This window comes from Corvus kubaryi, unplaced genomic scaffold (genome assembly GCF_017639235.1).
Source record: "Corvus kubaryi isolate FWS band 111438036 unplaced genomic scaffold, C.kubaryi_AGA036_p1.0 66, whole genome shotgun sequence".
NCBI classification, from domain to species: domain Eukaryota; kingdom Metazoa; phylum Chordata; class Aves; order Passeriformes; family Corvidae; genus Corvus; species Corvus kubaryi.
In genome coordinates this window covers 9,364,051-9,390,334 of record NW_024582054.1, presented here as the reverse complement: position 1 = coordinate 9,390,334, position 26,284 = coordinate 9,364,051, and the positions used below count along the sequence as shown (strand labels likewise).

The 26,284-nt window shown below is 37.9% G+C and overlaps 1 protein-coding gene across 4 annotated transcripts in view; it reads left to right on the top strand.

The window, feature by feature from the left end:
- Nucleotides 1–308: 308 nt before the first annotated feature.
- PRKD1 (protein kinase D1) overlaps nt 309–26,284 on the top strand; it is a 119,967-nt gene continuing 93,991 nt past the window's right edge. For 2 of the 4 annotated variants that reach the window (XM_042047324.1, XM_042047323.1), the window contains exon 1: nt 311–778. In XM_042047324.1, coding sequence (XP_041903258.1) covers nt 599–778 — 180 coding nt within the window. In that variant the 5' untranslated portion in view covers nt 311–598. Of the gene's footprint in view, nt 779–26,284 lie in introns of all 4 variants that reach the window. The other 2 variants (XM_042047325.1, XM_042047326.1) reach the window with 2 other exon arrangements.

Sequence of the window (26,284 nt, the reverse complement as noted above, 5' to 3'; positions counted from 1 at the left end):
GCCAGCAAGGGAAACCCCCGATTGTCCTCAGGCTCAGCCTCCACCTGCCTCTTGAGGTACTGCTCAACGGGAATCATGGGGGATGAGGAGGCTCTCACCCCTGCAAGCACTGCAACCCACTGACTGGGCCAGGTGGGGATACCGGAGCCAGATGAGCCTCGCTCCACCACGGAGAACCATCCGACCCCGTGCCCGGGCCGCCTGGCCGGGAGGCGGCCGCCCTTTGGTGGCGGACCTGCGTGGCCCGGCCCAGCCCAGCTGGGCGCGGGCCCGTCCCGGCGGAGGGCGCGGCCCGTCCCGCCCCCGCGCCGCGCACGGCGCCAACAGCCCGAGCGACGGCACCACCTCGGCGGCGCTGGGTTGGGCTCCCCCCGTGCCTCTTTCTCGCCGCCTTTTCCTGTCTGCATCCTCCTCGGTCCTCCCGCCACCCCCCCGCCATTTTCACCCGGGAGGAGCTCAGCGGGACTTTCCTGAAACTTCGCGGGGAAGCTCGCCCGGCGCCTCCGGGGCGGCCGCAAACTTTTTGCGGCGGTGCCTGACTCTGCCCCTCCGTCCCTGACTCCTCGGCTCCGGCGGCGGCTCCGGCGGGAAGTTTCCGATGAGCGCCCGGCCGCCCAGCCCGCTGCCGCCGCCGGGGGCTGCTGCCGGCGGTGGCGGCGTCGCCTTCCACCTCCAGATCGGGCTGAGCCGGGAGCCGGTGCTGCTGCTGCAGGACTCCTCGGGCGACTTCAGCCTCGCCCACGTCCGGGAAATGGCTTGCTCCATCGTAGACCAGAAGGTAAGAAGAAGGCCCCAAAGCGAGCCTCCTCCCTCCAGCCCGGACCCGCTGCTCGTGGGCGCTGTTGTTGGCTGTGAACTTTCCTTTCCCGGCGGCTCTGCTCCAGGGATAAACAAAACCCATCCCAACTTCCCTGCCGCCGTCCCCACTTCCTGCCCCGCGGCGTCCCGGTTGTCTCTCTGCCGTGCCCCCCACGACCCCGGTGTGGAGGAGGTTCTGTGCGGGATGCTCGTATGCGAGCTTGGCTTTTATTTTGCTGGCAGGGGATGCAAGTGGTTGTGCGAACTGAAAGCCGTTATTAAAAACAAACTCCGGCCGGATCTATCCGCTGCTTTTTAGTGCTGCGGAACGGGGGGGGCGCGGGGGGCAGAAAGCTGTCAGCTGTGATGGTAGCGCGGCGCCCCGGGGCAGTTCACGCTGTACCGGCCTCTGCTGGGAAAGGAAAGTTTCCACCAAAAAAAAAAAAAAAAAAAAAAAAAAAAAAAAAAAAGACAAACAGCAACAAGGAAAAACCAACCCCGACAGCCCAGAATTCAAAGCGGCGCGCAGCGCTTCGCACGCCTTTCCTTGTGCCGGGCAGCCCGGCAGAGCCGCCGGCCGGGGCTGGGGTCCCGCAGCGCCCGCGGTGCTGCCCGGCCGGTGCCGGGCCGTGGGGGCGGGCGCTGCGCCGGGGACAGGGGTGCGCGATGCGGGGTGGCGCTGGGGGCCAGCCCCGGGAGCTGGCAGGTGGCCGTGGAGCGGGAGGGGACTGAGTCAGCCCTGGCTGGGGGCTGCTGCTGGCCGCGGTGGGTCATTGGGCGGGCGGGGGTGGCACTCACCGCAGACCTTCCGGAGAGACACCATTGTCAGGCGCAGTTCACCTGCACTTCGGTAAACCTCGCTCAATACGCCGAAATCCACCGGGCTTCTGCCTGAGCCACCGCTGCCTTTGCCTTTTGCGATTTCTCTGTTTTAACAATCGTGTTGTATAATAAAGTTAAGTTTTACTTTATCCGTATTTATTGTGTGAAAGACCCAGGTAAAACTATCATAGTGATTGCAAAGGAGAAAAAAGCTAGCCTAAATATTCAGGATGATTTTAATGGAAAAAAATTGTCTTCCTCTTCCCCCTTGTTTTTACCGAGGTAAAATAATTTCAGGCAGGAGTGGGGTTTTTTTGTTCTTGTCTTTTTTCTTTTTTGATTGCTTTGCCTTACATCTCTTTGTAGATCATCAATCTGGACTTCACTAAATAGTGGAACTTCTCTTTTGTTGAAGAGCAACTAATGAAGTGTTTTCAAAAAAGTATAAAATATACATCCTTATTTCTAAATTTTGCATTCGTTATAGTTTAAGAAATGGCTACCTGCTTTTTAAAATTAACTTTCGTAGAAGGGTGTACCATTTCACGTTACCATATTTGTTTTCAAAGCTAGGCCAACACTTGTCACTTGGTCACATACACGTCTGAAACAGATTGAATACTTTTCATATTTCACCGTTCAGAAATTATTGTGCTAGCAAGAATGGAAAAGCTAAGATTGTTGTATTCATTGTTTCTATTTACTGTTCTTGAGTAGTTTATTAATTTAATAGGCTTACTACAAACTTGATTTTAAACCTCATTTCCTAACAATGTACCATTGTGTAAAGAAAACTAAATGTGCTGGCCTGTGCTCAAAAAGTCAAACTTACTTTAGTGAGTACTGACATAAAAATTTTGAACACTAGTTTGTTGCAGTTTCTTAATTGCATAAAAGAGAGCATCATTTAGCTGCTTCTCTGCAGGGCACACTTGAATGAGGAACTTTCCTCTAGTCACAGTTTCTCAGAGCTGAAATATCTGCTTTCCCAAGGTTGTCGAGAGGGAAGTGGCTCAAAGAAAGGGAAAACTGGAAGAAAGGCTTTGGTTTGTTTGTTTTTACTTTCTTTTCTTGTTAAGTGGTAGCCTCTACCTCCTCCACCCTACAGAGCAATTTGTATGTTATTTAGTCCTTAGAGTCTTCATTTTAAGCTTAAGCCTGCAAGTGTATCTATATACACAATTGTTTCACTAAACCTGATGGGATTGTTTGCATATTCAAAGTTACTTGGCATGCTGGCAGAGACTTTAAAAAAAATCATGTGATATCTGGAACTGTTACGAGGTAGTTATTTGTGTGTTGTAGGTTCATGATTTTATCTTTTCCTGAAATGATTTGAAATATTGTCTGCTCTTGATTTGATAACAAAGATGTATTTGCTTATCATAGTCAAGCAGGAGACTACACTGTGAAGAATTTTATATTGAAATCTCATGCTATTTTTTAAGTTTTTCTGGGTCTGTAGAGTAGTGGTCAACAATTTTCTTCCAAACTTTCTATTTGGTCTGGACTGTTGAAGCAGTATATAAGGATGAGAAATTGTGGTTTTGTATTTCTCAATGGTTGTCATCTTAGACTGCTAAAATCAACACTGTGTCTGTGGTGTGCTGTTAAATATTTAAGCAGTCCTCTTGCACACAGCTTTATTTTTAGGATTTTTAGGTGCTGACTTTTCTTCAGTATCAGAATCAGATGATCTGTTTATAGGGAGCCTCTTCCCTGGTAATGTGGGCATACCTGATTTGAGATGATTATGACCCTTACTCTTCACAGGTTTATACACCTGCTTAATTTACTCCTGCTCAGAATTTATGTTAAATTGAAGTAAACTTCTCAAAGTGTGCAGAGTGGATCATATGTAGGCCTGAGTAGGATGTTAATACAGTGTGTGTATGTGTATATATGTATAGACCCTCCATATTTCTGTATCTTTATGTGGTGGTCTTGTATATAAATAATATGCATGTGGGTTCACATGTGTAAAACTTAATGCTATGTATAATTTAGAAGTTTATATTTCCTTATAAACATGTATTTGCATTTATTTACATTAGAGTACTTTAACTTTTGCACTTCAGATGCTGTTTAGATTTTAAATTTTGGTAGTGAGTGTAATTATAGTGATAATCTAATGTACATGATGTGAAAAATGGAATGAGCAAAGTGTGGGTTTTTTTCTGTATTTTCCATGAGAGACATTCTTTCAGAAATTTTATCCTGAGATAACTGTAAAGACACTTCCTTTACAGATCAGAAGATGAAATGCTACATACTGATTTCTGACATAAATTCTAACACATTTAAATCTGTTAAGAACTCTTCTGAAGACAATGAAATTTGATTCCTTTGAGTTTGTGTGTTTTGTTTGTCTTGCTTAGAACCAGTGATGTGAAAACCCTGAGACTTGTCAGTGTGGGGCTGGTTTTTTTTTTCAGTTAAAATGGAACTTTAGCATTTAAATGATGATGTAGTTGACAAGAAATGAGGATCAACTTTAAAATATGTGCCAGTGTTTGACTTCTAGGCTGACTCCCCCACAAGAACAGTGGGAGGATATTGTAAAATATGATCTTTGTTTTCTGAAGACAAAAACTATGAATTATTGCCCTTTTTGAATTAGCTGCACACAATAAAATCACTTCTCCAGGACAAAAGTGTAATGTAAAGCACACTTTAATTATATGGAATTACCATGTTACCAAGACTTTTTATACTAAAAAGACAAAGAAAGTAATCTTTATACAGCTTTTTAATACAAATTCATACAAGTTCAATTCAAAGGGGATATTAGTTATTACTTGTATTTTGTTTTTACTGAAATTCTTTGTCATCGTTATATCTCACGATGAGTTGGGGTACTCTAGTGGCATTGCCAAGTTTTGCAAACTTTGAGTACATAATGCAGTGTTATTTGACGTGAGAATGTGTGCTTTATAAAATAGCCCTTAAGTCAGCTGCTAAGATCATGTGCTGGCTAGGCCTTCAGCACTTGAAGGCTTAGAAGTTGTAAGGAATGCAAAAATGATAAAACAAACACAAGAAAAAAAATTGATGAGAAACAGAGAAAGTTAAGATTTGAGCTGCATAGGCTGTGTAGTTTAGACTGATTTGTAAAACTAGTGTTGTAGATGGTTCAGTTGTTTGAATAATTCTGAAATTCTACCGTGGGGGGGGGAAAAAGTGATAAAAAGAGAGGCCATTTTGGGAAAGGACAAAAAAGAAAAGTACTTGGTTCAAGTAGCATACTGCAACTGGAATACTGTGCCCAGAGTCATCTTTATGTAAGGTATCTGGTGTTTAATTAGGAGAATTGCTACAAATCAAATCAAGAGCCTTTTTAAGAGCATTCCTGAGAATTGAACCAAACACACTTAGGAACAGGTATGCATCCGCTTTTGCTTCTGGTTGTCATTATAAGGAAACTATAACTTATTCTTAAATAAATAGAAAAGGAAAACAAAAATGAACTCAGTTTTATTTTCCCAGGCTGGAATCTCTAAACTTGTGGTCTGAGCAAAGAAAGGAGAAAACCTTTTCCAAAGGTTGATGTGAGAATATATTTATCTTTTTCTGCAATGTTTTTAAGCAGTCATGGAAAACACGTGGGGTTTTGTTTATATGAATGATGGGGGTTTTGTTTGTTTCTGGGTGGTTTTTGTTTGGGTGGGTTTTTTGTTTGTTTTTCCCCCCAAACCTACACACTCTCCTAAAATAAACTCTTGTTTATTGTTACCTGGTGATAATGAAATCAATTCCTTTAGGGTGGGATTGGGACTCAGTAAATAGGGTGCTATAGAGATTTTTAGCTTCAGGATAAACAGAGAAACTGTGACAGGTTTTACCATGCTGACCAAAAGTCATATATCTTCATTCAAACATACAAATGTAAACATTTCATGTATTCACAACACTGTTGTCTTGTAGTCACAGTCTTTATATGTTCTAGAAAAGTTATTACAGATGTGGGGTTTATCTGTGACAGTTAAATTCTCACGGTGTTTTTACTGGTGTACACTGGTAACAAAGTGTTAATTTTTTTTTTTTCCCCGTAAAGTGAGTTTTTCTCAGCACGAAATGCTTTCCTATGCCTGTGTTATGGAAGTACTAAGTTGTTAAATAGAATTTGAGGAATGCAAGGTGCCTTGTCTTTATGCACATAAACATTTACCAAACTCAAGGGAGACTTATGATGTTTACAGTTTAATCTTTTATTGACTTTTCATTTTTTGTTCTCCACCCTAGAAACTGTAAGTTGATGTATGTAACATGAGTTTGTAGCTTAGTTACAGTTACTTTTGGACCATATCTGAGAAGATGCTAGTAAAAACATAACTTCAGTGAAAGGGAGTAATCTGAATTAGTTTAAAGAAACTGGGCTTTTTAAGAAATGTTAACTTTGTTATGTAATCTGTCATGCATCCAGATAAGGAAAATGGGTCTTACACCACAAACCTGTGTAGAGGATTTGAGGATTTCCTAGCTAATGATTAAAGACTATTGAATGCATTGTAATAGAATAAAAAATAAGATGGAGCTCTAGAGAGAGGACAGGCTTGTAACCAAAGCAGTTCACATCTTAATTTTTAAAGGAATTACAAAAGCAATGTGTTGATCTTGTGTTATTTCTACTGATGCTTTCCCCAGGAAATACATAATTTCCATAATGATTTAAAGAAAGTAGAAAATGAATAGGCATATGAGATGCTTCTCTCACTGCTCATGAGATTCAGCTCTGTTGCCCGTGAAAGGATGGAATTTGCTGAATGAAGTTGCAATGAAGTTGCAACATTTCCCAGACAGAGGTGCCATGTGGACACAGTATGGCGTGTGCTCAGTGAATTTGGAATACCCAAGGTCTGACTGTCTGTCCCATAGAAGACTTACTGGGTGTAAACCACGTGATGACCTGAGAAGGCCCTGAAAGCCCAGTGTGTCCTGAAGGTGCGATGGGTTTATGCTTGTACGTAGATGATCTCTGCTGTGGATTGTGTGAAACACCCTGGTATGTGTCAAATCCCTGTATGGCTTTGTGCAGACTTTGACAGTGATTTCTGGAAATCTCTCACAAATGTCTGAAACAATCTAGGTAAGAACAAGTTATTTTGCCTCCTCTGTGTTTGGAGAAATCTGCCTGTACGGTTACAGTATGTTTATGCTCTGGTTACTTGCAAGGAAACAAACACATTTAGCGAAGTCTGTGTAGTGTTACTTTTGGTTTCTTATTTTTACTGTATTTTGTATATGAAACTATTTCAGTTAAAAACTTCTGCCAAATGTGTGTTCGCTTTTTTTTTTTAGTGACTATGCTAGCAATTATTTTGAGGACATCTGTAGAACTTTTAGGATGTAGCTATGTAGAATTAAAAATTACAGTAGACACAACTCTTGGTCTCAATGTACTCTGTGTATATCTCAAGCAACCTGTGATAAGCACATGCACTGTTTGTTGATTTTTTTAAAAATTACAATGGTGTAGGTCATCTCTGGCTTCTTGACTTTGCCCTCTGGTTGGCATCAGACGTGTTTATGTTGACATTATGTAATGTGGTTGCAGTTACACAGTTGCAATCAAGTATATAATTAAAATCTCTCTTTCAAGTGTTTGTCCAAAGTGTAGGTGACCTGTTCTAGAAAATACTTGATTAATCTTCCCTGCAGAAGAGTGTGGCTGTATATATAGTATACCTTTATGTACATCTTTAGTCAGTGCTAGCAGTTGACTTGTGTATGTCTCTTGCTGCTTGGAAGTAGGACTTACCTTTCTTCTGGAGCTACTACATGCTTTTTGCATACTGTCAAATTGCATTTGTAAAGTCTTCCTTAGGGTGTGTTCTGGTAAAATCATAGAATGATTAGGGGTTGGAAGGGACCTTAAAGATCACAGAATGGGTAAGGTTGCTCAGAGTTGGCTTCCGGACTGCAAGTGTACGTTGGCAGCTCATGTTGAGCTTTTCGGTCCACAAGCATCCTGAAGTCTTTCTCCCCAGGGCTAGTCTTGATTCACTCTCTGCCCAGCCTATACTTGTGCTGGGATTGCCTCGACCTAGTTGCAGGACCTTGCACTTGGCCTTGTTGAACTACCTGAGGTTTGCACAGGCCCAACTCTAAAGCCTGTCAGGGTTCCTCTGGACAGCATTCCTTCCCTCCAGCTTGTCCACTGCACCACACAGCTTGATGTCAGCAGCAAGCTTGCTGAGGGTGCTCTCAGTCCCATTGTCCATGTCACTGACAAAGATGTTAAAAATGTCCGTCCCAATACCGACCCCTGAGGAACATCCACTTGTCACTGCTTTCTGTTGGACATGGAGCTGGTGACTGCAACTCTGAGTGCTGCCATCCAGCCAAATTTTATCTACTGAGAGGTCCATCCATTAAGTCCACATCTCTCCAGCTTCCAGAAAAGGATGTCATGCAGGACAGTGTCAAATGCTTTGCGGAAGTCCATGTATATAATGTCCACTGCTCTTCCCTCATCCACTGCTGTTGTAAGCCCTTTGTAGAAGGCCACCAGATTTCTCAGGTATGATTTGCCTTTAGTGAAGCCATGTTAGCTGTCTCCATCACCTTCTTATTTTCCATGTGCCTTAGCATAGTGTCCAAGAGGAGTTCTCCATGATTTTGCCAGGCACTGAGGTGAGAAAAAAATTGTTTCATTTTTTTTATCAGACTTGAGTGTCACTTTTGCAGGGTTGATTGTAGAGGTTCTATTAGAAAGGCTACCTGAATTTTGTTATATGTCTTACTTGCTACAAAAGAATCTGCTCTGACATCCCCTTTGTTTACATTTTTCTGGCTTGTGGTTTTGGTATGAATGTCCTGGATTTTGCAGAGCAAATCAGATTTCTTCTACAGGCTTTCAACTTTTTTCTTCCTCATACACTTTTAGTACTGCTAAATGAGCTCTTGCTTTTTGAGGCTTTTCTTTCAAGTATTTCTATCCAGGAAACAGTCTAAAATTATGGCAGACATGTTGTCACTCAAAAACCATGGGTATGATTAAAATAAATTGTGCATATCAGCTTTTGATCTCTTAGAGTATAAAGTACTGATGTACGCACCTCAAGTCAGCTACTTCATGAAGCAGATTTTTGCTTTCTAAATGCTCTTCTAGTTTTATCTGCTGAAGCACATGTAGGATTGGAAGGGTAGTATAATGTATCACACTATGTTGAGATAGTACTGTGGATATATTGCAGTGATTTATGCATAGGCAAAACATTAAGCATAAATTCCAGTGTATATCTCTGTTGTCCAGTTCCTCTTCCTCCACCTATTTGTGGCTTCCTTCTTCTTGTTCCTTGTATTTGTTTTCTTCTTTAGCTGAGGAAAACTTGGTCAAGAGGTAAGCTTTCACTTCTCCAACTATACAGTGCGTGTATTTGTGTAGTGATTTGTATCTCTTACATAGCTTGTTGTGTGTGCCTCTTCTGCAGTCAGAACCACATCAGAAACAGTATTACGACATTCAAGATAGAACATAGGTAATTATTTTGAAAAAAATGTACCAATTTTTTTTTTTAAATTAAGAAACATGAATGTGCATCATCTGATCTGGTTCTTGGCTGTTTCCTTAGTGAAGAAAAGAGGCATTTGGAGACTTTTATTATTGGTGGGCATAAAAAGGTCTTCCCAATGTGATTTTAGGCACAAGTTGTATACAAAGATCTACTAAGAAAAGCTGCAAACCGTGACCACAGTTGTGTTGACCTCTACCTTGTACATTTTGAAAAGCTGTATCTGAATGTATCCTGTGTAGTCTGAAAGCATCTTCTATTTCTTCTGTCTTCAAATTTTTTTTAAAAAAGTCGACCTTGTGAAATAATTATTTTCCCAAGTGTTAGAAATAGTTTTTGTCAACATCTTGTCAGATGCGAAAGCACAGGCAAGACCCAGCTGGGTCTGGGAGAAACATTCTGGCTATGAGGCAATTTGTCTGAAAGATGCTTGCCCTTAAAAATGTCAACTTACCTATTGCCTGATCTTTCCTCCTGAGAAATCCCTTTACATAAAAATAGAAATTACTAATGTATGTGGGCCATAGTGGTCAAGCATACCCTGCTCTCCCTCTTGGCAGCACTGTATGTCCTTATGTACTTTATGGGTGCTAGGCTAGGGTCTGTATTTAGGCTGAAACATTTCTGAAAGCCCCATAGAACCTTGGGCCGCGAAGTGTTAAACTTCTTAAACTGTGTTATTAATCCATGGAGTGAGGATCTGTGGCATGTGGAACCTCACTGATAAGGAGACAACAGTATGAGCTGATGTTTTCTGTTTAGCTGTAATAATTTTCCCATTTTGCTGTAAGTTCAGCCCCTTCTGCATCAGCTTTTAAGGGTTGGGTTACAGATTTGCTGTCTGTTTATGTGACAGGACTCTAGGTGTGCTGACCACGCTGTTTAATATTGTAAGTGCTGATCTTATCTCTCTGAGGGTTTCATGTTGCCACCCAAAATCAACTACATCTAGGAAAATGTGAAAATTGCATACCAGAATAATAAAAAGCGCACATGTTACAGATATCTGAAAGGTTGAACTCATGCCTTTTGTTCTGTTGCATTTATTACACTTACCTCTAAATAGAAGGAATGCAGCAAAATATGTAGAATATGAGTAGGAGTCTGTTCAATTCCAAACCCACACAGTTTTCACTGCATTTTTTCCTAAAGAATTGGCTGTCCTACACTTAAAAAGAAAAAAACCAAGGTTGAGTGAAAATTGAAACAATCTGGTCAAAGTCTGTGTGTGCGGGGGTGGAGGGAATTAGGTTAGGGGAAGAGCTCTCTTGATTTTAAACTCTGTGATTTCCTGATTTCTGGAGGAAAATAAAATATTGCTGGCTGTATGTTATCCTTCTCATGTAGCAGTATGTCTGCAGGCCACTTTGTCACAAGGGGCTTGGTAAATCGTCATAGCAAGAGTTCAGGTAACTGTAACAGATTGTCAGGCAGAAAATATAGTAAAATCAAACACCTTGGAAAATAAAAACACTTGTCCTCTACATCTAGAAATGTATCTCTAGTATATCTTTAATCTGTGTTTATTATCATGTATCATGCCATGTGGACTTCACCCAGAGATTGACACATTTTTCAAACCTTACAAAGAAATGCCAGTGTCCTGACCTTCAGTTCTTAAACTAGCTTAAATGATCATCCAATGTAAACCTACTCTTTCTTTCTTTCGACTACTTTTATTTAGCAACTCTCACAAAATGGGGATGTTCTGAGCTGTATTCTGGTGCCAAATTTATTCTTGGACTAAGTACTTAAGAAGAGTTTACAAAGGTGATAGAGCTAAACTCTTCCAGCTGGTGACAGAGGCTGAAACCAAGAATAACAGAGTTATGGTTTGAAAGAGATTCAGGTTGGACATTAGGTAAAAAACTCCTTCCTAGGAGAGTAGTGCAGTATTGCAACAGGCACCCAGAGAGGTGGTGGAAACTTCATCCTTTGTTTTTGGACTTGGGTAAACAAAACCTTGTGTCGATGATAGTTCAGCTATAAGAGAGAAGTCAGACTAGATAACTTTCAGAGGTTCTGATGTTTCTGTGATTCTCAGAGAATGCAGTGAATATTTGTTTATATTTGTCCATTTGTTACATTAATGCCTAATAGATATTAGGTGGCCTGTAGTATAATAGGACCTTATTATATATTGCTATATTTTTGTATACAGGGAAGAAGTCCCTCCCTTCAGTACTTTGCAGTCAAGGTGTACTGGACAGCTGGTGATAGCACCACATCTTAAACTGCATGGAATCATATCTCAGCATATAAACCCAGCAGTTTATTTTCAGTATCGTTGAACAAAACTCCTGTGAGAAATCCATCTTAGGCTGTGGGCAAAAGCAGAGTACTTCCTTAGGGAAGAATTGTTAATAAAAACCACATCAACCTTTCCCATATGAAATAAAGACCTCAAATCTTACAGATTAGACATAAAAAATAGTTGGAGGAATGGCCTGCTGAGTTATCTGTTGTTATGGAATGGTGATGGGTTGGTCTGTGCGGAGATTAAAGGAAGGATTGATACAATGAAGTGACATGCTCATCTGCTGCAAAATTTGTTTCAAATGGAGCAATGTGCAACTTTTCAAGGAAGGAAGATGATACACTGCTTGAGAAGTAAACCGGTAAGTACATATTTGATTTATCTGTCTTTGCAGGGAGGACACGTGCATGTTAGAGATGTTTTGCAGGACAGAAGATGCATTATTTAGACCCCACCTTGCTGTTAGGGCTTAGAGGGAAGACCAAGGTAACAGCCAAGCTAAAATTGATGTTTGTTGTATTGCTTCTTGTTTTAACTCCTCTTTCACCTGTGCTTCTTAACAGGCTCTTACTGAGTGGTCACATTATGTAATTTAGGCATCTAAAGTTAATATCCTGGACTGGTAGACAGTTGAGTAAACTAAGGGCATGCAGTCCAAGCTAAAATTTGGCTGCTGATTTTTCAACATATTTTAATGCGCTGTGCCTTCACAGTTGGCACATATGTGCAATTGTATGTTTAAATTGAAGAATGTTAACACTTGGTAACATTCAGAGCACTCTTTCATACTGCACTCACACAATTTTGTTAAATACCTTGGTTTACCCAGAAGTAAAATCATTATTTTGTTTAAAAAGGGAAAAATAAATTTGTGTCAGTTTTACTGACAGTTGAAAAAGTCTCATTTTTTTGCGTATAATATAGCTAAGAGAGTTAAGTATGAAAACCCTTTTGAGGACTGATGTGTGAAACAGGAATTTTTAAACTTTTTTAAAGCTACTGAAAATCACACCTGTTTGTTCAAAGGTGGCCTAAGAACAAAAAACTTCATCTCATCAATCTAAAAGGTCAGCAAATATCTGCTTCCTTATTCAAGAGGTAAATAATCAGTATGTAAAAACTTGATAGAATATATTTGGAGATGAGGAAAAGATCTGAAGGGGAAAAAAACTTGTTTGTTGGTCTCACTGAAATACAGAGTACATCTCCATCAATTGCTGGTGAGTGAAGCTACATTGTTTAATTTAGAAAGCATATTTTTATTCTGTTAACTGAGTTTTTGAGTTATAGTGTCACTGTTTCCCCCCTCTATTTAGCAGTACAAGAGAGATTCTGAAAACAACAAAAAATCATTATATAACAAGAGGGGCTTTCCAAAGAGCAAGTGAAACCTTAACTTGTATCTTCTGAATAGGAATGCTTAAAAATCTTTCACTAGTGTGGCTTGATTGTTATCCCCTTCTTTCCCTTACGTGTTTCAAAAAAAAAGAATGTCAAATGTCACTTGCCATGTTGAGAAGGTGCTTAAATGAGTATAGATAAACAATAGGACAAGACTTTAAAAAAAGCATTAAAACTGCACCTTATGATAACTACATTTATAAATATTAATAACTATTTTCTTTTAATCCAAGAAAGATGCTATTTTTTGATTCCAGAGTTTGCATTCAGATTCTTATGAAATGATGATCAACCAGCTCTGTGACAACTTGAAAATACATGAAGCTTTAAATTAGAATAATCTGTATTTTTGTTCTTTTTCTCGATGTCAGTGGGGGAATGGGAACAAATGACAGGTGAATTGGGTGGACACTGTTGAAAGAACTGGATCTTGGGTTTTTTTGGAGACTTAAGTTGCTTGTTATTCTTTCATCTCTGCCTTCTCATGCCCAGGGCTTTTTTCATATTAATAAGTTCAGTTACATTTGATGAAAAACTAGTAATAGCAAAGAAAACTTAGTTCTGTTTTTTCAGAGAGGCCAACATCTGGGTAAAACAAGGGGCCAAGTAACCTTACTGAAGATAGGCTGCCTTGGACTTCAGGCTTTTTAGTTTGGAGAGAATTCATATGGGATTCAAACATTGCAAGAGGCTTAAGCATAGAAAAACAGTGTCAGAATTTACAAACTATTGTGAGACAAATACATTGGAAATCAAGCTTTATTATTACCAGGTTAAATGGATGCAAATCCTTGGATTTAGTTTTGCATTCTAATTTGCCTCAGCAGACAGCCCTAAAGAAGCTTGTTAGTAGGTTCTCTAGTTATATGTAAATTCTTAAATATTGATTGAATATTAATATACTTTCCTAAATTAGTTATTTGTTATAAATGCCTTTCATTACATCGCTGTGCTGCTGGGGGACTGTGCTGCTGTACCCAACACTGCATATTTACTCAGCTTACAGGACTGGCTCTATGGATAGTACAGTGATGCAAAGATGAAATATAACTTCTTGCAGGTTTTGATGGAGTTTTTGAGCTTTCCTGTGATACCTGCAGTGTTTGAAAGTTTAATTCTGAAATCAGTTTAGACCAACTGGAGGTCTAGAAAGAGTAGTCTTTCAAGTTAATAAATGATCTAAAAGTTCTACTAAAGATCTAAGTTAGTGATCTGTTCTAGGCAATACTCTTAATTTTTACTGTCTTACGTTTAGGCTTCCCTCATTCCCCTGTCTACCCCCCAATGTACTTGGTATCTTCACTGGTATGTTCACTGAGTTTTAATTACTTGGGTTATTTATGATGTCAAGGATTTCTGAGTAGTGTTTAAGCCAGACACAGGGCTTCCGAGTGCAAATGAGGTCTGGTGCACTCAGCCCAAAGTGGCTCTGGATAGCAGTTGTGTGGAGAAAGAGAGATAGATAAATGGCCACTGAAGATTTCCCTGATTAGGTGTTTTACTGCATGTGAACAGCATATTGGTAACTGTTTGTTCATGCTTTGAGGTAATGATCAACTGATAATATTTGTTAAATAAAAAAAGAAACCAAAAAGCATTGAGTACATACTTGTGGTGTGGGGAAGAGGTTTTTTTATTTTTTGGTTGAATTTTTCTTCAGGAAAAAGAAGTGTAGCACACTTGTTTGTCTGTTCTTAGTGTAATACGTATATATCTGCTCTTTATCTTCAGTTATGTGCCAGTTTGTAGTACAGCCAGGTAAGTGAGCTGCTATTGCTACAAAGACAAATTTCAGCTAGCAGCTCTAGAAACAGGACCATAATTTGGAAGTGGTTATTTGTCTTAGTAGATATTTGTTTTCTTCTGACAGGGGAAAAAAAATCTTTACAACACTTTACCTGTATTTATTTTCACATTTCTGTTTCCTTGTGTGCAGGCTTGCTTATGTCGCACAGTTTCAAACACTGTTTATCTTCTATCTTCTGCTTTCTGAAACTACATTAATGTGTCTCAGCTGTCTTTTCTTCTGCCAAATCTCTAACTAGTGACAAAATGGTACTTTAAAAATTAATCAGACTGTTTCTGGGGGAATGAAAGAGTGATCTGCATGTAATCACTTTATCCAAAGAGAAAAGTAGTCAAACACATAAATTAATAGTATTTAGAAAAGCATAAGACTTGGAAATGTGTACGCTGCTGTATTTTGTTAAAAGTTCCTACAGCTCCTCATTTTATTTTTCAACCCATTTTTAAAATGTATTACTACAAGTGAATCAGATGTGACTCATAAATCTGAAGGCATATTGGATGTAATTTGTCTTGTGTTATTTTTCCTACAGAATATATATTGCAGTTTTTTCAAGTGTCACGATGGCTATGCTGACCCTTTTCTTAATAAAAATAATAATTTAAAAAGTCTCTATTTCACTGTAACTGACCAAGAAAAGAGCCTGAAGGAGTTAAGAAAAGATGATGAATTTCGTATTTTTTCACATGTGTTTCTACTGCTTGGTTTTATATATGGATTTGAGTGAAGTTATGGATCGTCTGAAACAGTAGATTATCTTGTCTGGATTATGTGGAAATCAGTTGTATTTTCCCTGAAGAATGCTTGAACCTTACAGTTTTTTCAGTAAAATCTGGCAGAACTTTTTGCATACTAATGAAATGTGAAAAGATGCTAATTTTGCATGCTTTTTCAATGATATTATGTACAATCTCTCTAGTGGCCTTTTAAAAATAGATTTAATGTAATTAGGGTGTATCAACAGAAATCCATACATACGTATGAAAATTATAATGTGATCCTTCCTCCCCAAAATCAAGAAAATGAAAATCAGTTTAATGAGCCTGAGGGCTACATGAAGACATTTCAATGACAACTTCTTATCCATCAGTAATATTCTCTGTAGGAGCTATGAAGTGAACAGGATGGTTGTTGAACAATGCTTATTTAGGCAGCCTGGCATCTGCATCCTAAAACTATCAATCTGTCTCTCAGTATCCTAAGTGGTGTCCTTTTCCTATTGGACAAGATTCAGAAAAGTGTACCCTTGACTTTTGCTAAAATATTTAGGATGTCTCCAAGATCAGTTAGACTTTGCAATAAGATAGCAGGTGCAGATATTTTGCATATAGTAAGACATACTGTATTTCAGTTGAAAACTGAGTTTTTTTGTATTTGTGAGGTTGCTTCTTAAAAGGTTGGAAAATCGTTCTGGTTGAAAGCAGCAAGCTGGAGTGGTTTTCCAGTCTTCTGATCTAAACTGATTGGCATGTCTAAAAACATGCAGAAAATTGCCATGCTTTAATAGGATAAATTGGTTCATGTTTCGCATATATTGGACGCTTAATGATATAGCAGTAGAATGTAAATTTCAAGCCGTTGGTCACTTTATTTGTGCTTATAATCATAAATCTGAGCAAAAACTAGATACTCTGGAGTTATCGTCAAGCGTTTTGTTTTCATGATATTAGTATGCATGAATGCTTATGTAAAAGAGCATGCAGCTGAAAGGGTGTGCTTTTGCTCATCATATACTAAACCTAATTTGTTTGGTCTTTGTCTTCTGGAATGTGGAGGGAATCTGAACAAGGGTTCTAATAATTTCTGATTGCACCCATTTTTTTTTTTTCTTCTCTCTCTAATTAAAAATGGAATTACAATTTGTGTGACCTTCTTGGGGTAATCGTGAAACAGAAGCTGTGTTGTCATGACATGAGAAATCAGTTGGGTAAGCAATGACCAGTGCATTGCAAGAGGTAACTTAATTTGAAAAGTAGGGAGCAAGATGAGGAAAAATACCTGGAAATGTGTTTATGTTTTGGGAATATTTATAACTGAGAGCAAGGGCAATTTATTTTTTTGAACTACAGAAACTACAAAAATACGGGTCTAGGTTAGATAATGGTGCATTTTGGAGCATTTTGGTTTGTCTTTATGGAGAAGGGATTGTAGATGAAGAATTCTGCAACAAAATTAAAGATTCGGCTTACCAAATTAGTTTAGTTCAAAAAACCTTTACAACTCAATATGAGAAGCATAACTGAAGAGTATCAGTTACATTTCTATTTACATGTTTTTGTTAAGAGGATGTAATTTATTCCCATAGACAAGCATAAATATTACATTTCATGCAATGTACAATGTATAATTAAACTTAGAAATAGTATGCTAAAAAACATACAAGGAAATGCTGTGCACTGTTTTAGTTCAGAAGGCATCTTGTGTTTTAATTTTGACTGTGTTTTTCCAAGGAGAACAAATTTGATTTAAACTGATTTGGAAAATGCTACACTTTTATCTCGTTTAGAGTTTGAAGCTCTAGTAAAACTTTACTGTGACTTGACTTTACATCTTAAGAATATCCTTATATTTAAAACAAGTCTCTTACTGTTTATAAACATGGTAACGTCCTTAATTCTCTCTGTAGCTGCCACAGATTTTCTTTTTCTGTTAGGAGGAGGATAGTCTCCTGCATTCCTTAAAGTAAATTAAGCAACAATAAAATAAATACTTGAGCCTGGATGGAAGTGGTCATTTAGATCTGATCTTGAAGCCTGGAGAAATAGTTGCCTGTGAACTTTTTAATTTGCCGTACACTTCCAGTGTTAGGTTGTTTTGTGTTTGTTTTTCCATCAACTGTTTGCACATGCATGCTTCTTGCATAGCTCCCTGAATGTCAGCCAGCACTTGAGGGCACTTGAGATTGTGTATCTGTTTCCTGGGGAACCTGAAATTTTTTCTTCTTTTACTTTTAGGATTCTTTTCGTGCAAGCCCAACAATTCTTTCAGAGCTGTAAAAATACTTAGATACCAGTTTTTTACAACTAACACGTGAGTGAGTTCTTACTAGTCAGTGCATGTGCTCCTGTAGCTGCAAGAACCAACCCTTGGAAGAAACAAATTTTCAGAGCCTCTCCCCAGCATTGGGTGAGTGAATAGGATTTTTGGAATGAAACCTAGGGAACAAGAACATAGTGGAATTTACTGACTGAAATAATGCATGAAGAAGTGTAGCCAGTTTTAAAAATTTTAATAATAATATCTGTTAATTTTATTTTTTAAACTTGAATAAGATACTCTGTAAAGTGTACAAACTGAGGTTAACCTTTGAAGAAATAGAAGACAATTAGGGCAGAGCTGTAAAGCTGTTGACATCTGGTTCTTTATGCAACATCTGTATCTGGAACCAGTTACATGCTATGTTCTAATTTACTTGCAATAGCAGAGCAGGAAGTCATGTTTGTACAGCTCACTGCACAAATACCTTAAAGTAGTGAATATCTAGTAGATTTAAAGTGATAGGTCCATGCTAGATGTTTCACTGGTAAAGAAAGCAATTCCCATTTATTTTTTTTTTTTTCCTAATGAACAGAAGATGAGCAGAATTGTCTCCAGAAGAAGAGCAGTATCGTGAACCTCAGTACTAGACTAAACCAAAACTTGAAACATACACAGTGTGATACAGATGTGTGTAAATTTTAGGGCTGTGGCTCTGGGGTTGACCTGGGACTGAATAATGAAGGAGGCTGTTGCCAACATGAAAATACAGAATTAGAGAATGTTAAGGGGTTAGAAGGGACCTTAAAGATCATCTAGTCCCACCCCCCCGCCATGGGCAGGGACACCTCCCACTAGACCAAGTTGTTCAAGGCCTTATCCACTCTGCCTTTGAGCACTGCCAAGGTCGGGGCATCTACAAACTCCCTGAGCAACCTGTTCTTGGTGTCTAACCACCCTCACAGTGAAAAATGTCTTTCTGATATCACTCTTAAGATTCCCCTCTTTCAGTGTGTACCCATTGCTCCTTGTCCTATTGCTACAGTTCCTGATGAAGAATCCTTTTCCAGCTTTTCTGTAGGTTCCCTTGCAGTACTGGGAGGTTGCTGTAGGTCTCCATAAAACCTTCTCTTTTCCAGTCCAATTTGTTGCAAATATCGAAGTGTATCTGGTGAATAAGGCAGGAAAAAACTGAAAAAAGAGAAGAAATAATGGCATAGTTTATAAAGTTGCCATTTATATAATGACAAAGTTTATAAACTCATTTTTTGAGTTTGTATTTATCCCCACACCTGCTGCTAAATTGCTTTGTGGAGCAAGTCAAGTAACTTAAGTAATACTGCACTGTTGCTTTGTCTGCTCAATCCATGAGACCTGGCTTGCTAAAGTGTCAGAGCCTGCAGCTGCTACTTTAAGAAGTGCTTCATTTTGTATGAATTAAACACGATATAACAAATACAGACTTACTTTGCATGTAGGGAAGGAGCAAAAAGGAGCAAACAGTTGCAGCTTTATCTTCTTGATTACCCTCTGTTGCCCTTCATCTCTATAACCATGTATATATTTATATAACTATATGAAAAAGTATTTTCCCTTACTGTTCATGCTGTGGCTCTAACCACATCCCTTCCTTACATTTTGCGACGCAGAGGGTGTGCCACCTTAGTTTCTCAGTTTGCATTTGCTACATATAATGGGAAGTACTTTGGAAGGCAAACAAACGTGGAAGATCAAACTGGGCGCAGGCAGCTTACTCTTCCTTGGACTAAGTTCCTGATAATTCACAGATCTAATCATATTTCTCATTTCATGTGCCTGTTATCATGCCGATATTTTTTAAAATATTAATATACTCTAACAAACAGTATCATACAAAAGTAATTGAGAAAATTTTTTCAACTGTTATTTAAAAAAATGATCAGCATCTTCAAATAAGTTGCTCCATACTGTATCCAAACAGTAAAGAGAAAACAAACCAATTAATCCCAGGCACGGATTGATGGAGGCATCACAAGTAGTATAATTGTAAGTGTAGTGACTCAGTAGAGTGGTCCCGCAGAGCAGATGGAGTTTTCATAGACAGCCTTAATTTTGGCACTTCGAGTTTTAAAATGTCTGGCTTTGCAAACTTAAACATATTTTTGTGTGTGTTCAGATGTATATACAGTTATACTGATTCAGAAACATACAAAGGGAATGGAAGTTATTTGTACCAAAGTCTATGTGCTTTATCACTAGATTTGAAAAACTGAAATGCTTCTTACTGTTTGCCAATTGACCTAATAATCCAGAGAAATATGTGTAATGTTTTTGTTTTCATCCTGCAGCTGGTCATATCATCACATTCAGGTGATGAAATATTCTATGTTTAGAAAATATCTGTAAATGCTTAACATTTAGAGAAATTCTGAGATAGTAATGTATTTAAATATTTTTGCCAAACTGGTTTTGGGTAAGTAGTTCAGGTGATCAAACTTTGTTTTTCTTTTACTGGGTCATTTGTTGAACAGTATAGCAGAAGAAAAACAGTGCCAGAAAAAAGACTTTGTGATCAAGTCATACGGTTCTTACGAATTACATGCTATGTACATTAGTCAGATTCATACTCAGAAACAGTTCTAATTTGTACTTAGGTCCTCTAATTAAAAAGTATATTGTATGCATTTGGTTCAAGGGCACTAGTATCTTAAGTGAATGTATTTTATATAAAATTTTCTCCCAGTGTATCGTAACTAATGCTAATGAGCAGCATAGTAAGTTGAATTCAGCCTCATAATCTTAGGTCAAGTCCACCCATCACTCATTCCAATGATTTGAAACTACATGGTGCATTTAACTTTACTTCTTCTAGGCAATTAGATGTGTCGGCTGTCCCTTCTGCAAATCTCTGCAGGTCTTGGAAGTTTCTTTAAAATTGATCCACTGAGGCAAATACTTTCTGTACCTGGAATAAGGTTTAAAAAATTGCCTGCCTTATGAAGAATGTTAAATTTGAATGCTGTTATTGACATTCTCCTACTTAGAACATCTGCAGTAGGAGTTCTGTTTCCTTTCTCCTCAGTTGCCTTCACTTATTTTTGCTTAAGGGAGGAACATAAGAAATGGATTGAAATGACCATCGCATTTGTAACTGTGGTGGTGAACAATTAAAATGTTTTGTTTGGGTCTTTAAATTTTATAAAATGATACCTTGTTTTTCTTCTGGTCTCCATAGTGCACCAATTTGCCTCTTGGACATAAGGATTTCAGTACATCAAAAATCTCGTGAGTCAGACTAGCTGTTTGTCTAGCCAAGTACACTGGTCTCCAGCAGCAATAGTTACGAGAAGCTCTTTAAGGAGGCCTCTCATGCCTGGTTCCCTCTTATGAGCTTATTTCTCATGCTGCCCCCTCAAGTCCCTATCATTTATTAGTGGTTTTAGAGGGCATATCCATTCTTATTTCAGGATCAGCTTTGAACCTGTGGTCCATTTGTTTGTGTAATATGTTTTTGATTGTTGATGCTTCTGCTTCCACACTTCACATAAATTCCAGAAGATCCCTGTATGATCTCTATAAAAAGAGCTTAGAAGTTTTCTGTACCCCTTGTGTGCTCTCTGTGTAAGGAACCTGAGGCATTTCTTGCTAGAGTGGTATTTCCAGTTAGAGGGAAAAGGTTGTCAGAACATGCTGAGAGCTGTGTGTGTAAACCTTGTTCTCCCATCAGGAATAGTTTTCTCATATCTCACAGTCCTCTTAAGTATTTTGCACTGTATTCTGGGAATACACCAGAAGGTTTTGGAACTATGGGCCTGAACAAAGTGAGAGGTCAATGCAGCCAAATCCGTTAGTCTGGTATGTCAAAACTGGGCCTTGCACCCTGAGTTCCTTGCAGATATTCAAGAGTCACAAGTTTTAATGTGGGCAAAAATGCAGTCATCCTCTGCCTTGTGATGGGCACTGCTGGTAGGGTATGAGGATAGTCATATGTGTCTGAGGAGTAGGTAAGTCTGCTTAGGTTGATTTAGTATGAGCTAGCTGGAGTGTGGACAGTTAATGAAGCATGGTCAAAGTATCTTAGTATTTTTCCTGGTTGTAAATTAAATGTTTCTTTGAATTTTTGAGTTTTCTTTTGCATCTCTAAGGCATCCTAATTCAGAAGATGTGAAACAGCTATAACTGAACATACACACTGGCAAATGTGCTTGCTTTAAGATGTATTAATGTAGGTAAAGACTAGAGACTGAATTGTTCAGGAAGGAAAGTTTCTGGATGGAACAATAATCTGCAGCATTTTTTGTATCCCGACATATTTCAAGTTTGCGTTATTTTTCCCACTCAGCTGATCTGCTGTCAAAAAAAGAGTGACTTGGACAATTACAGCTTTTTCAGATGAGGAAATAAGGATAATGTCTATGCTGCAGTAATGTAGAGATTTGCCTTCTGAAGGCCAGTGAGGATATATGCTGCTCTCAAGGTGGTAAGATGACTGTACACTGTAAGTGGCACTGGACAGGTTATCAAGATTTTTTGTTTTTCTTTGCCCTCATCTCCCAAATAGACCACCAATTAATTTTTACATCTGTCTTATCAGACTGAGTACTCAGCAGCATGTGCTGTACAAGTAGGGATCCACAGCTGGAAAAGACAATCTGGCAGGTTGTTTTGGTTTTCAGCTGTTTGACTAGTTGCTATATATGTAAAAAACAGTAAGTGGAAATAGAAGTAGAGCATGTAAATTTTCATTATCCTGAAATATAAGCCCCTATTCAAACACTGTTTTTTAAAAAAAAATTTAAAGGTTAATGAACTTTATCTACTGATAGAGTGGTATTTGTTTCTTCATTGTGTAGATTACATTCTTTCTTTGTATATTTATTGTCGAATTAGTGTCATATGATGATCTTTCAGCTTTTGAATCACTACTTGCTTGAAAAATGATTGTTCCTAAGAAGTTTGGCTATGTAGCAACAAGGCATTTCAATATGAAATTACTGTATCTTTTTTTTTTTTGCTGTTGCACATTACTGGGTTCAAAACATATACTATTTTATATTGAAGCTCTTAAAAAATGTTTTGGTTTCCAATTTTTTTTCTCTCCTCTCCTTTGGTAAAGAATATTTATTTTACATATCTTATTTTAGGAAACTCCTTAGGAAGTTTCCTTAACTGTCTTCTAAAGATTGCACTTAAATGAGGAAGGGAATATACATACACTTGTTTTATGTGTGTCTGGCTAATGTGTTTAAAAGTGTGTCTAAAACCTGTAAAAATTTCAAAACATAAGCCTTTCTTCCCTAAGTCTTTGATCTCTCTGTTTTGACATACTGCTGTAGATAGAACTGACCTTACATATGGACTGTGGTGTGAAAAGTGGCATGCAAGTGCTGACATTAAGTTACTGTTACTTTCAGTATTTTGTCTCTGTTGTGAAAATTTTACTCTGACACTTTCATGTAAGTGATGGAGTCATTGCATCACTCTGTGCCTCTATTTATTCATATTTGGAAAGGACAGTTATATTTCAATCTTTCTTCAGTTGTGTACTTGAGATCAATGGGCAAAGCTTACAGGAGCATCACTGGTAATAGTACTAGTAATTAACTATTAAAAAAATTTATTTCTATTCAGAATAAGAATAGGTGATTAATAAAGTGTGCAGAAACAACTAGTGCTATGCAGGCAAAGTTTATATGTAGAAAATGGGAGTTGGAAAGATACTTAATCATTCTTACAGGAATACAATTAATTTGTTGTGGTGCATATCAGGGAAAAAATACTTTGAATTTTAGTTCATATCAATTCTGAGATCATAAAAGGGAGAGACTGATGCTTTAGGCTTTACTATAAACAAGTGACATTTCTGTTTAGATTTTGGAATGTTAACATATATCTTTGTTCTCCCAAGTCTCTTTTTGTCCTAGGTCATGTACTTGACACTTTGCATTCACAACTCTTTCAGTGACGCACATTTAGGGTTTATGTAAATTCAACTGGGGGCCAATGTCACCGTTTCTGCTTGTTTCCCATGGTGTATTGCTAAGCAACATGTGTATGAACAACAGTCTTTGCTTTCATTTTATCTCATTCCTGTCCCACTCCAGCCCCCCACTTCACTAAATAGTGACACAAGTTTGAAAGGTAGGTATTAGCTTGTCAGGCAAAACAGTAGTTTTAGTTCACAGTTTGTGAAAAATGAAAGATGCAGTAGATAGTGAGGATTTTGGATGTTGGATGTTCTTCAGTTTCACTATTTAAATATTGATCATATTCCCAGCAATTACTTTATTTTTCTTGTAGTCACCTTTTTTTTTTTTTTTTCTTTTGAAAGCAATGACTCATTAGGATATTTTTACGCATGCTCAGCCATACTCACTGAGAAAAATAGTTTTGGAATACTTACGTATTTTTTTACATATTGTTCTCATGTACACAACTATTATATTGGATCTATACAAGTTATGGGTAAATTATAGATCTGAGTGTCTATTTTGGATATTGCTGAAGACAATTTATTGCACTGCCTAGATTCTTGAAATGTAAATGATAGAACATTATGCAAATGTGTACGTGTATATATACAAAGAGAGAGACAGGATTTACTATAACTAGAGTTCATAGTGTATGATATTTTACATTCATGTATAGCAAACTAGATTCTGGTGAGAGAATTGAGGAGAACCTCAGTAGTCAACTGAATTGAAAAACAATTCATAGTTGACAGAGTTGAGAAAAAATGGAAGTAAAGGGCACATTTTCTTGCATGAGCTATCGCTAAAGGCAAAACTCAGGAAGGAGATATATTCAAAGGTATTTTATCAATTTCATTTATATATTTTTGGGCAGTAACTTTATTTTTCAGTATTAATTTTACTGGCATAGTGAAAAGAGTTTTCGAGATTTCCCCCCCAACCCCTCACTGTGCAGACTTCCCTGCATATGTTTTGCTAGATTTTTATGTGGTGGTGTGTTGTGATTACCTTGTCTTGCTTTTCCTAGAAGGAACATTTTGTGAATTTCCAAATATGAGCTGTCATTGCTGGTCCTGCTAGATTTGGACTAGGAGCAGTTGAGTATATTGTTTACTGATGGCTTGCTTTGTAACTGTACTGCATTTTAAATCTGGTGCTCAACATCTGAACTGCTTTCTCAGATTTTACCATTAAAATTATCTTACAGAACTTAAATCTTGTACCTATTTGATATTATAATTTGCATGTAACATACAGCTAAAGGCAATCAGTAGTAAATTTATTTGATTTACATTTTTTACTTGTATTGGAAGACTGATGGTAGCCTTGTTCCTATTTTGCCTTTCTTTTTTTTTTCCATTTTTGAGGAGAAAAAGAATGTCTTTTGCAGAATGTTTGATTATACAAAGGTGAACTCCATTATTTTTCTCATTTGATATTCATCAATTTGCATGTTAATGTTTTCAATGGAAACTAAATATGCTAATTTCACAGCTTCTTAGCAGATTCCTTAATCATGAAGATATTTGTATGTTTAAAAAGAAATGAGGTAAACTGCCAACATTGCTTCATAAAATTATGCTACAGGTCAATCTGAAAATCAGATGCTGCAGGAGCCTTGTCTCCATAGGGACTAGAACCAGCTATCACTGAAATTGAAATTAACTGTAAAATTTGTCTTCTGGGTTGGTTGATTCCTCTGTCTTTTAGCTATGGTTTATGTAAACAGTCAAGCAAATGTTCAGTTAGCAAGTCAGTTAACAGGTCTTCCAATCTTTTTTGTATATGTTCTTTAAAAATGTTTGTACACATAGTAAATATAGGTAGCTTCTTATATTCAATTATAATCAGATGGATAAAGACTTCAATGCTTTTGTCTGTTGTAAAATGGAGTTAGCATGATGAAAGCCAAGAACCACTGTTTCAGAATTAATATACATCAGAAAAACTAAAAAGGTGTTGGTAGGACTTTCAGAACTTCTCTTCTGAAGCTAACCAAATTTTTTACTTAGTGTGAATTTTTTCCTTTCATGTCTGCAGAGATAATACTGTAATGTCAGGCTGCAATAAGCTGAAATACATTAAAATAGTAGTACAATTAACAGGCTTGCTGTCCTAGTAGCACTGTAAGCAGGTCCATGGTAGGGCTGGGAGGATATTTGAGAGATACTTAAAATACACTGGGCTCTTCTGCATAGTAATAGGGGGAAGGAAGTTTCAGAGAAATATAATTTAGAGTACCTCTGTTAGGATTTGCCCTAATGGCCTGTATTACCTCTAATATAGTCACCCTCCTGGGCAGCTGGTGGTGGTAGGACTGAGTCCTATCAAATGACTAGGAACTCTTTTAAATATATTGAGAATTTTTTCAGTAATATTACATCACAGAGCAGTTTAATTTGTACTCTTGCAGAGTATTATTTCTAACACTTGCTGGGTATCGTTTGTACCACATTATCATTGTATTTAAACTTGATTAATATGTCTTCTGACTTCATTTTCTTATACTGTATGGTAAATGCTGAATAATTATGTCTGTAAATTCATGCAGTTTAGAGCTTATTCTTTGCATTTCATAGTCAAATTTTACAATTGTCATCCAAATGTCCTCATTTAAATGAGATATGCATCTCATGAGGCTGTCCCAATAAGAAAAAATTTAAATAAAATGTATGTTGTCTTGTCATTATGATCTCTGTGAAGAGATTTTTCTCTTCAGCTGTGTTTCAGTGTTAACCCAATTCTCCATAGTTATTCC